Source organism: Asterias rubens, chromosome 1 (assembly GCF_902459465.1).
Source record: "Asterias rubens chromosome 1, eAstRub1.3, whole genome shotgun sequence".
NCBI classification, from domain to species: Eukaryota; Metazoa; Echinodermata; class Asteroidea; order Forcipulatida; family Asteriidae; genus Asterias; species Asterias rubens.
The window spans coordinates 8,668,439-8,681,247 of record NC_047062.1 but is presented as its reverse complement, the minus strand read 5'-3'; the positions used below and the strand labels follow the sequence as shown (position 1 = coordinate 8,681,247).

The 12,809-nt window shown below is 38.8% G+C and overlaps 1 protein-coding gene across 1 annotated transcript in view; it reads right to left on the bottom strand.

Annotated features, from left to right (window-relative positions):
* Nucleotides 1-9,443: 9,443 nt before the first annotated feature.
* The window catches only part of LOC117292207 (serine/threonine-protein kinase Nek9-like), a 33,655-nt gene continuing 30,289 nt past the window's right edge, over nucleotides 9,444-12,809 (bottom strand). The window contains exon 23 of the mRNA XM_033774174.1: nucleotides 9,444-11,262. Within this exon, the coding sequence (XP_033630065.1) occupies nucleotides 10,156-11,262 (1,107 nt within the window). The 3' untranslated portion in view covers nucleotides 9,444-10,155. The remainder of the gene's footprint in view (nucleotides 11,263-12,809) is intronic.

Below are 12,809 nucleotides of genomic sequence, written 5' to 3'. Positions count from 1 at the left end.
ATCAGCAATAAACGAGTATAATTCACAATTAATGTGCCCTAATTAGAAAATAAGTAATAAAACAAGGTCTCAACTCACCTGAAAAAAACTTGGACCTCGGACGTCGTGCCTTGTGTCTTTGCCCCGTAGAATGCTGATATCACAATAAAAAACGGCGATATAACGCAATAGTACGGCGATATAACGCAATAGTACGGCGATATAACGCAATAGTACGGCGATGTAAAGCAATAAAATACGGCGATATAACGCAATAAAATACGGCGATATAACGCAATAAAATACGGCGATATAACGCACTAGTACGGCGATATAACGCAATAGTATGGCGATATATCGCCGTAAAATAAAACAAGAGTTCTTTAGGAATTGGCGGATATGAGCCACCGTAATCGGCTTACCAAAGTTTGCAAGTTGATAAATTTTGCTCCGTTTCATTTGATAATACCGCAATTATCACGAGTTGTCTCTCTGAAAGTTCAAATGTACGTGCTGAAAGCCATAGGCCTAAAGGTATTCCACTCTAGACTCTAGGAGCCGATTTAGCAAAACCCGAAGATTTCAGTGAAAATCTCGTCCCTTGTTGATGTAGCCATTCTCGGCAAGCTCTAACAAACGCCTTGTCACTAGAATATCGTGGGAGTAAACCGTAGACCAAACGGCGTCAGCTTTTCAAACAATGTGCGAAAAGATTCTATCCGTCGTTGAATTATTCCCCTTTATTTATCTTATCATCGATGGGCTCGACGATTCCCCAGTGTACATCAGTGTCAGCTTTTTAGGAGTCTGATGTAAAATATTCTTTACAAAAAATAAACAAGGATAGTAAAGAGTGTTTGGCAAATTGAGGCTTTCTGGGGTAATTCTGGTATGGTAAGATGAATGGGACTTGAGGTCTGAACCAACGCACCGTTAAAGTGCAACATGAACGAGCTGCCTCATCGCGACTCTACTGAACCATTCTTTAAAACAATGCTTTTCTGTTAAAGAGGGCAAGACATTCAGGTTTGTGATCCACTCGGTTTCTAATAAAAACTTAAGTCCTTCCGAAAATGGGGCGGGGGGGGATTACAAGTCTGTATATAATACATCAATTTAAAATGCCGTACCCTTCAAGTGCAAATGTTGTCAAAATCCCAAAACGTTCGATGACGTCACACTTCAAATATGTACATTGTGTAGAGAGAATTTTTAGTTCATTCTTCAATTTATATGATTCGATCAAAACTGCATTAAATGTTGACCTTTCGAAATGGTGCACAAATTCCTCATTGGAATGTACAGACACATTTGGTTTTTGATGTCCGATGATATCATATTTCAAATTTCGCTCTGAAAGAGTACGGTGAATACAACGCCATTTTGCATCGTTTTAATGTGAGGTTAAAGATGTGTAATTTTCCTCGCTTTCATGAGGACTCTCTATTGGAATATGAGTGCATCACAAAACTGAGTTTTACATTGGAGCCCCTCTGTAAATTAACTGTTAATTAAATGTTTTTATGATCATATATATATGGCAGTTTGAAGCCTTTTTCGTGACTATTCCCATCGAGCGAAAATCCCTTTTCCTGATACCTTTTGATTGATAAACAAAAAAAAACATTTAAAAATCGTCTTAGAACATAAATTCATTCAGCGAGGAATCACACAAACACAAACAACATGTCAAAAATTTTCCGCTGGATTTGTTAAAAGAGCATTGTTATTTCATTTATAAAGCACCTCTGATCTTGTCTTTATGTATTCACATGAAAATATATATCACCGGTTATAGGCTGTTGTATTGACGTATCACTGGAACTAAAACTTCTTCTTGAAGTCGACTTCTCGTATTTTTTATTCTGAGCGAATCTTGTTTCCTTGGGATTATTGTTTGTATGTTTGTTTGAAATGTTTAGATGATCTCCACGTCAAGGGAACTCGGCAAACTCCCACATGGGAAACAGAAAAACTAGGCTGGCAACATGTTAAATCCCACTCATTAAATACAAACATTGATTTACATTAAGAATTGGGATGTAGCTTGGTAAGATTCCAACCCACATCATTTGCACACCATAATGCAAATGAACACCACCATTCATCGAACACTCTTTATACAATGTCTCGGACTGTCATTTCCTTTAAACTGGCGACTGGCCATCAAACTGGCGACTGGCCATTTCAAAAGACTCTCTCGATCAATCCTATTGAGAGGTTAGAAAGATTTCCTTCGTGGAAGACAGCCGTTACTACATCCCATCTTTAAGATCGTGATGAGCCAATAATTTCCCCTTGGCCTGAGACTGAGAGGATAACCCCGTCATCTCTTCCACGTCGACACTAGACTTGATTCAAGTCCCGTTCTCGCGTGAGAGGTCCCTAAAGCATATCGCTCAAACAATAGTTTTCTGGCGATGGCACGGGATTGGGACCTGAATCAAGTCTACGTCGACACGACCGCGGTTTACCTCGTAGATCTGACTCATGTTTTACAGCTCGTAGGCGTTTCGAAATGGGATTCCCGCCAACGGGATTCCCGCCAACGGCATTGAAATAACGGGTTTTGATTTGCGTGAGGCACACGAGATGCTAAGGTTTCTATATTGAAGTCACTATGACCCATTCAGGATTAACTTGGAAATAGTCCGTCTGTATTGATTATGTTGGTTGTTTGGGTCAACATGACGTGAGGAATATGCATTTTGAATCCGGGATAAATCAATTACACTAATAATATTATAAATCTTCATATAACAGGATGAGAATTTTTATTGACCTTGAACAGGGTCGGGAATGAAAAAATGGCAGATTGTTAAAGAGTGTCTTTTTATTCTATTTCATTTACAAGGTCTGGATGTGAAGCCAAGGACTCTTACTTAGAAAAGCGAACCAAATCATTGTATAGCCAACAACCAAATGGAGAGAATGTTGAATTAAATTTTCATTAGATGTGGGAGGAAAACCCAAGAACATTATTCCATGGAAAACCCACGCTATCAGGTATATAGGCCCAATGGGACTGACAACCAAATCCACACAATCATGTGCCCCCGGTGGGGTTCGAACCGGGGTCCAGGTAAAATACCGTTGCGCTAACCCTACATCATGAGAATAAACGTGGACGGACGAGGGGCAAGGGCAATAAGTGGGATGGGGGCGGGGGGGAGTAACAGACAAACTTACAAATCACCCATTTTCCAAATTTGAACAGTTTAGGCCTATTCCGGTAAAACACAAATCGGGTATTTTTGGATGAGGATCTCCTAATGTTTGTGACGTGTGCACTTACTGTAGCTCCCATACGCATATTCCAAAACCCAGAATAAAAGCGATAGTGGAAAGCTTCCCTTCAAATATTACTAACTAAGGATGTGTAGTTTTTTAGAAATGGGTAAAACAAGTCACAAAATAATTTGGGTCTCATGAGACCAAAATTATTTTAGCATGTTAAATCCCCTTAACCAGTTATGATATTATATACCAAAACCATAGCATAACTGGTTAATACGCTTTTACATGCTAAAACTGAGACGAAAATTATGACTTTTACTCATTTCTCAAAAACTACAGCACCTCAGACAAGTAAAATTTCAAGGGAAGCTTTCTACTATCATAATCTTCAAACGGTGTAAGTTTAATGCAAATCTGTGGACATTGTGTTTTTTGTTAGGAAAAAGTACATAAACCCTTTAAAACACCCGCACGCCAACACGACTGATAAACCTATTGATATACTCATATTGAACCAGGAAACATAACTATGTGATATTTTATCATTAAAGGCACTAGACACTATTGGTAATTACTCAAAACAATTATTGGCATAAAACCTTACTAGGTAACGAGTAATGGGTAGAGGTTGATAGTATAAAACATTGTGAGAAACGGCTCCCTCTGAAGTAACTAAATTTATATAGTTTTCGAGAGAGAAGTTATAACTTTCCACATAATTTGCTTTTTGAGACATCAGATTTAGAATTTGAGGTCTCGAAATCAAGCGTCTGAAAGCACACAACTTCGTGTGACAAGGGTGTTTTTTCTTTCATTATTATCTCGCAACTTCGATGACCAATATTGAGCTCAAATTTTCACAGGTTTGTTACTTTATGCATATGTTGAGATACACCAAGTGAGAAGACTGGTCTTTGACAATTACAAATAGTGTCCCGTGTCTTTAAAGATCACATAACGAAAGGTGAACTTGGTTCACTTGAGTCGGACCTGATCTGAAAGAAAAGAACAATGTAGTTACCACACCGATTTATAAATTCAATGCTTTTTTATTGTGCTATAATACAATCATGATCTTCAAAGAGGATGGCGACAGTCACGACACAGAATCACACAATCATTAACAGGGCTGGACTTTTCCCCTTTAAAGGCACTGTACACGTTTGGTAATATTGTCAAAGACGAGTGTTCTCACTATCCCACCATAAGCTTAAAATAAAAAGCCTGAGAAAATTTGGGCTGAAAGGCAGTGGACGCTTTTGGTAATTACTCAAAATAATTATTATCACAAAACCTTTACTTAGTGACGAGTAATGGGGAGAGGTTGGTGGTATAAAACATTGTGAGAAACGGCTCCATCTGAAGTGACATAGTTTTCGAGAAAGAATTAATTTTCCGCGAATTTTATTTCGAGACCTCAGATTCAGAATTTGAGGTCTCGAAATCAACCATCTAAACGCACACAACTTCGTGTGACAAGGGTGTTTTTTCTTTCATTATTATCTCGCAACTTTGAGAACCAATTGAGCTCAAATGTCCACAGGTTTGTTGATTTATGCATATGTTGAGATACACCAAGTGAGAAGACTGGTCTTTGACAATTACCAATAGTGCCCACTGTATTTAATCTGTCATCGAAGTTGCAAGAAAATTATGAAAGAAAAAACACCCTTGTTTGACGAGTTTCTGTGCTTTTAGATAGGAATAAAAGACTTCTAGAGAATTACCTCTTTCTAAAAAAAACTACGTTTAATTCTTCAGAGGGAGTCGTTTCCCACAATATGTTATACTATCAACAGCTCTCCAATGCTCGTTACCAAGTAAGTTTTTAAGTTAATATTTGTTTTGAGTAATTACCAAACGTGTACCTTCCCTTTAACATTAATTTCAACTGGAAGACATCATAATGACTGCATCGTGGTTGACCTATACCTTATCATCCTGAATATCTGGTGGTTGAGGACAGCGCGTGTGTGAGGTGAGGGTTGGGTTGCCCCCTGCTTTTACCCCAGAATGATTTTTAAAAAATTCGAACAGTTTCCACAAAAAGAAGACAATAGCACTTTGGTGATCAGTGACTAAAGTGTGTTGTTGTTGCACCGCATGCATACGTTCACAGTTCATCCAATAAAAAGTAAAATAGCAAACAGTTAGGGGTACATAAAAGATTATCGACCTTGTACCGTCCTCGAAAATAATGCAATCAAAATTTTGTGTAGGCCCTGTAGGAAGCCTACATCCGTCATAAAAATTGAACGTCACAATAAAGTCAAGCCAAGGTACGATGGCGCGCCAATTAACAATGCGTATAAGACAGTTAATAATGTGCACATTTTCTTTGTCTTTTGTCGAACTTTTTTTTTAAAGCATGACGGGATTTCGGAACATTCAACATGTAATCTCTGCATGAGGATGCAGTCGTCTACGGCTGTTTGTTGTTTGTGCGGAATCATAGACCGTGGTTTAAGATTTGTTTTCCCCTACCGACAAAAAAAAATCAATCCTCAATATTTTTAAAAAACTCAGTGTTTCACTATACGTGATTCTTCGTTTCTAGACAATCAGTATACTACATGTTCACCATTCTACAATTGCATTTCAACGTAGCCTATTGTTCACAGTCGATGAAAACTGAATGATTGACTAGTAGTTTGCTGCCGGCTTTTACGAAATTGAACGATCTTTTCTAATGAACTCTGAGTTATCAATGTTTGACCAGTGACTGCTTATGAGTTGGAATTGAATTAATCCTTTTGTCCGAACGGTTGGAATTGGCCGGGAAAACCTGTGGTGTAATATGCATCTTCTACTTTAGAAAGTATGCCTATGTCAATACCAGATATAGATTCCAAAAGTTCCGCACCACCAAAAAACATGACATAAAAAAGTCGTATAGAAATCAAAACCGTGCTTCATAAAACAAAAACATGCAGACGGGCCTTGCAGTTCTATTGTCTTTTCTCCCAGCACGCGCAATTACCGCCCGATGCCCATCAACAGGGAGAAGTTCATTTTTATTGAATAAAGTCTGCCGAGTTGCAGGTACATGTATAAGGCAAACCATGGGCAAACTGCCACCCATCTGTCCGTAGTGAGATAAGGGTATAGGATCATCAGTCGACTCATAAAACGCAAACATGATGGGCGTCGACCAAAATGGCTTCCTGAAAAGAGATGATGGGTCAATCCAATGGGTAGGTTCATCTTTGTAAAACGATGAGAGATAGCATTGTATGAAACTAACCCATGTAAGCTTTGAGAGATTGGTCTACGGACGGGCAGTCACTCAGGAGACTTCGCGTGTACAGCTAGATTTCCGCGTCATATGTTGAGGTATTTGACGGCCTTATCAACACCTTTAAGCAGTTGTAGCCATAGTCGCGAATTCGGATACTGCCGCAAACTACAAACTTATGACCGATTCGCGTGCAGAAACCAAACTTGTAAAACTATCGCTCAAAACAACTATCTATCACAGTGCAACATTGAGAACCCCGCGAAGATGAATTCATTTAGGTATTTTAGTAGTACCGTGTTGCCCCGCATTGGAAAAAGACAAACAATCACAAGTGACACATTTATTCAGGGACGGACAAAATCTGGAAAATCCCTCATAATAGAAACCCACAAAGTAAGAGATTGTGCTTGGTGATTACGATCGTGAAACTTGCGAGCCATTTATCCGGTCACAATAAAATAAAAATTGATAGCATTTAGACTCGGTAAAGCTATTACTTATACCCGTGGGTTGATTCCCCTGTGCATCAAATTGGTTCTATGACACCTACACGAAGGAACGTGTACACTTGGAATCTAAACCCAAATTCATCTATTGAAGACAGTAAGTAATGTTTGGACCTAGAATTGCCGACCTTTAATCTAAAAGCTTTACTTTTTACTTTCTATTTTCTACTTTTGCTCGTCCGTTGTTTGCAGTTTGTAGGTGTTAGTTATTCTTCAAAGCCGTTGGTAAATACATAAAGAAAATAATGACCAGGTGAGAGGAGTTTGTTTGTTTTGGTAAATGTTATTGCATCTTGAGTGGGATGACATGAAACGAAAGTTCAAACTGTTATTTTGTTAGCACGCACGCTTATATTCACACGACTTGCTTCCTATTGAGAGCAAAAATCATTCCTCCGGATAAATTTGCCTGTAAAACACTGTCAAAGCTATAAGGGGAAAACAAATTGCAAAATCAAATAATAATAATACAAAGTTGTTTAAACATTGAACCCTGTTGTTGTTCTCAACCATACACAGGCATGATACTCGTTTTTTAATATTAAAACAAAATATGTACATGCAACGCAGCTTCAACAAAATCGGTTTATGGAAGAGTAAATTAATAAGTTACAGACGCTTTCTATATAGGGACTAGTGTTTTCTTTAATAATGCACACGTTTTCTACGAAACTCGGCTTTACAACCAAACTGTGAAAAATTCATCAAAATTTCATCAACTAAGGGTTGTTGTTTAGTCAGGGCTTTTGTGCACGTTTACACCGTGTGTAAATATCGATTCGCTATTCTGGAAGAAGAACTCTGTTATTTGGGCGGCATTTGTTTTCGCTCATTTCAGAATTACAGACGGCAGCATTTTTACAGAGCAATTTGTATTGTCATTAAAGGGTGTGTCTTTTGTTGTTGCGACCATGCGAACTATCATGGCGTTACTAAGCGAACGCAGTTTTGACAAGTTTTAATACTATCACTGATATGGTAGAAAAATAACCGCTTTAAAACTGCTTACCAACCAAAATGACTAGTGGCTTCTCGTTTCACCTGACCCAATATTTATTGTTGTCATACATGTTCATACATATACAAATATTTCAGAGTTGCAAACAAACATACAGATGCTGCTTTTACAAAAATTAAAACATGCAAAAACGGCGCATACACGGACAACGCACACATTTTGTGTAGGCCTATACAGAGTTGATGGGCGTGGAGATAATGTCGGGGGTCGGACAATAATTAATGTTCAGCTTTTAAAAACAGTGTACACTATTGGTAATTGTCAAAGACTAGTCTTCACAGTTGGTGTATCTCAACATATGCATAAAATAACAAACCAGTGAAAATTTGAGCTCAATCGGTCGTCGAATTTGCGAGATAATAATGAAAGAAAAAATACCCTTGTTACACGAAGTTGTGTGCTTTCAGATGCTTTTTTTCGAGACCTCAAATTCTAAACTTGAGGTCTCGAAATCAAATTCGTGGAAAATTACTTCTTTCTCGAAAACCATGTCACTTCAGAGGGAGCTGTTTCTCACAATATTTTATATCATCAACCTCTCCCCATTACTCGTAATCAAGAAAGGTTTTATGGTGATAATTATTTTGAGTAATTACCAATAGTGCCCACTGCCTACATTGGCCTACTAAACCCAATAGCTGGGCCCTCTACTCATTTAAAAAAAAAAGGAGAAAAAAAAGTTGCATTTTCGTACTAGAAAATGCAACTGTCAACATTTTTAAACATGAGATACATACAGATCCCCAGTTACTGGGTCTATTGGCCTAACATTAACATTGTTGGATTTCTATTCGTCGTACCCAATATTTTATCACAAGTTGTCGGTTGTGAAGAGAATAAATACAATACATAGTATTTAAATAAAAAAATAATCAAAATTTTTTATAAAAAATTCTTAACGTTGCCACACAGCCTATCCAAGTCATTGGATGTTTCAGCATTATGAATATATACTTGAGCTTAAAGTCGAAGCTGACATTTGTCAAACTCATATCTTGCTTTCAATTTAACTTTTTTTTTTTAAATGTGTACCCCATGACCTATTTTGCATCAAATTACAACCGCGTTTCTGATAATTGTTGTCTTGAAATCCTTGACTCAATTTCATAGAGCAGCTTGTGCATAAAAAGTTATTATCCATAAAAAAATCAAAACTATTTTGCTTTACCAGAATCAGGTTATTATCACAGAGTGCCATACCTGATGTACCAATTTGAGACCAGTGTCCTGCTTCTTGTTGCTTAGCAAAACATATTTCAAGTCATATTTTCAAGTCATATTTCAAGTCCCCGATGCAAATTTAACATCTATTAAAGTACCCGCTGCTGAAAAATAGGATTCGAACTGCCTCTAGCTACCGGGCAATCTCGGTGGTCTAGTTGGTAAGACACTGCTCTAGAATTGCAAGGGTTGTGGGTTCGAATCCCACCCGAGTAAAATGCCTGTGATTTTTTTCACAGGACTCGGGAAAGTACTAAGTATACAATGCTACACACATCGGTGTATATGGTTAAAAACCAAAAAAGAATTTAATATAAGTCCCACCAGGGCTGACCAATACGAACCACAGACTATTATTTCATTCTCTGCAGCGCATTCACTGATATTAAACCAAACTCTATGAACTATCGGGTCAAAATTGACCTGGTTTCAGGTCCCAGGGGGCCAGACCCTTTTCTGGGTCAGTGTGTCCAGGGGTGGATTTCACAAAGAGTCAAGACTACTCTTATCTCAAGTTAGGACGAGTCACTCCTCCAACTTACGACCACATAGTCCTAACTTAGGACCAGCCTGAAGTTTTTTATATCTCCTAGGACTAGTCCTAAGTGAGTACTATTCCTAACTCTTTGTGAAATCGACCCTTGGAATCTGTGTCAAAATGAGCCATAAATTGGTCAAAGTGACAAATAATCCAAGCTAAAAATAATTCAATTTTGAACCAGTTTCCTAGTCAGCCGGACCAATAAATTGGTCATACCCCAGGGACCCGGAACTTGGTCAATTCTAACCAGATTCTGGGTCAATTTGGAGTGCAGATATACATGGATGAGACAGAGCCTTTGCCAGGTCTCTATTAATTTAATAAAATCATAATAATAAGTTAATGTATACAATTTATTTTCATAAAAATAAACAGGGGATAAATGTTTTTTTTTTTTTTTTTTTTTTTTTTAAATTCATATTTCATAAGATGCTGACTGAACTAAGGGGTCACTTTTACAGCGGTACCTTCCAGTCGTCTTAATGTTCAAGTTTGAATCTGTGACTCTCACATCATATTTGCGTTTGTGCTGCAGGAACTTTGGCATTTTCTTTCTGTACTGAGACGCGGTGGGTTCAGTGGTGGTTTGTTTTTCCAGCATATGAGATGGACCACTCCTTTCGTCTGTAGAGTCCACTGTATCATGGGGTGTGTCGTGGGGTGTGTCGTGGGGTGTGTCGTGGGGTGTGTCGTGGGGTTTGTCGTGGGGTATTTCGTGGGGTATGTCGTGGGGTATGTCGTGGGGTATGTCAAGGGGTGTGGTGGGATATGTTTCATTGTATATGGCATCTAACCCGTGTGTCGGGACAGATTGATCACCCTGTGATGCTTCACCACTTCCAGTCTCACCAGACAATGCAGTGACGCTGCTTCCCTTTGCACCACCCAGGGGATTGTCAATATTAATGTATCTATTTCTATATTTGACTCTTCTGCTGGAAGCAGGTAGGAAGATCCTATAGCTGTGCCTGGGTCGGTGTGTTTCTGGGCCCGGGTTCACCTCCAGATCAGAATGGTCTGTCTGTATGAATTGATTCATGTATTTCTTAGTAGGCTCTTCAACCGCCTGGTCCGTCTGCGCAAACTGGTCGGAACACTTAACCCGATCCGGTTTAGACTTGGGTTTGACTGCGTGTTTTTCTGGTTTAGACTTGGGTTTGACTGTGTGTTTTTTCCCCAGCATTTTATTGACTATAGACTCGTAATCGTACGTCGGTCGTTGCTTTTGGCTTGGGTAAACAACAAGACTTGATGTACGGTTTAGACTTGGGGTTGACTTGGGTTTGACTGCGTGTTTCTTCCCCAGCATTTTATTGACTATAGACTCGTAGTCATACGTCGGTCGGTGCTTCTGGCTAGGGTAAAGAATTAGACTTGATGTACGGGATGGTTTCCGTCGGACCTTCTGCAAGGCTGGTGTTGATTGGACGATTGCGCGGTTGCTATTAGCAACTTGACATTCCTTCTCCCATGTGTCTATAGATTGCCACATCTTCTTGTCTCTACGAAGTATTGGGGTGATCTAGAGGGGAAAAAAACATTAAGAACATAGGTCAACTTCTCTGGGCCAAGTGCTCCAGTAGCAATTATAGCTAGATGATTTCAGAGAAAACTATAAAATGGAATCCTACATCTCAGATAGACTGCACAAGTCTCACGCGCATTTGAACATTGAGACCCATTAAAGTGTTTTCCTTCAAGTCTTAAAGCACAGTACCTGGTCCCCAAAACATTCAAATACATGCAAGACTTGCACTGTCTTTTTCAATGTCTTTATAGTGGCATCAGGGGCCGATATCACAAAGAGCTCAAATTGATCTTAACAGTGTCAATCGATCTTAATTGCGAAGCAATATGTAATGTCACAGTACAAATCACTAAGGCAACACGGCGCAACTCATCTTGAAATATAAAATCGAGCTCAGAGCTCAATTTCCAAAAGCTAAGATCAATCTCAAGACGTGTTGTCAATATTACTGTAGTGATTTGAGTTGTGACATCACACCCTGCTTTGAAATTAAGATTTGTACACAGATAAGATCAATCTTAGTGCTGCATGAAATCGAGCCAAGATGCTGTAATTTTACTTCAGAATTTAGAAAATGGCTCCCTATGCCGGGGGCCCCATCTGTTTCTTGCATGTGCCATGACAACTAACTGTTTTTTGTGTGTAATACCACATGTCATTCTTTCCACTTTAGAAAAGTTGTGTTTTAATAATGGGCAGAAACTCAAATTTACGAGGAATGGTCACATTAAACATAAATACCTAAATCGCTTTGACAGTTCAATGACTTGTTCATGTTCATTCGGTACAGTTAAATTTGTGTGTGTGTGCAGCTTAGAAAAGATCAACAAAAATCACAATCGCATAGAGTGACTGGAAATGGTGCATTTATGGGCATTGGGGACAGTAGAGAATAAACCATGAGCAGTTTGAAAGTGAGATGCATGACAACAGGCAAGAGTTTGAGAAAAGAAAATGAAAAAGGGTAGAGCTTTCTGAAATGAAAAGAAAAGTACTGAGTCTATAAATAGGGCAGAAACCTTCCTGGGTGTTCGATTGTGCGGAGGGTTTACAGAATCGCTACATCATCATACATTAAGTTAAGTATACTCAAAACTCCTGGGTAAGAATTTACTGGATTTCTGGTTCTGGACCCATTTCTGGGTCATAGTGACCCTGAAAGTGGTCAAAAGATGTGATTTCAATTCAGATTCTGCATCTGTTTAACCCAATAGCAGGTCACTTTGACACATATTCCCTGTCACACTGATCCAGAACTGTGTCAGGCCCCAATGGACCCATCGGAAGTGGCAAAACTGTAGGCATGCAGCTGAAACACAAGCGGTGTGTGAGGCAATGACTTGGCAACACACACTCCCTTTCCTCTGTACAAAAAGAAAGCTGGATGTTTTTGAAAGTTCTTCCCTCTGACTGTGTTTATTCCCCTGTTTGTTCTTATATATACCACTCAACCAAAAATAACTACCGGTACACATTTAAAGACACTGGACACTACTGGTAATTGTCAAAGACCAGTCTTCACAGTTGGTGTACTTTAACAT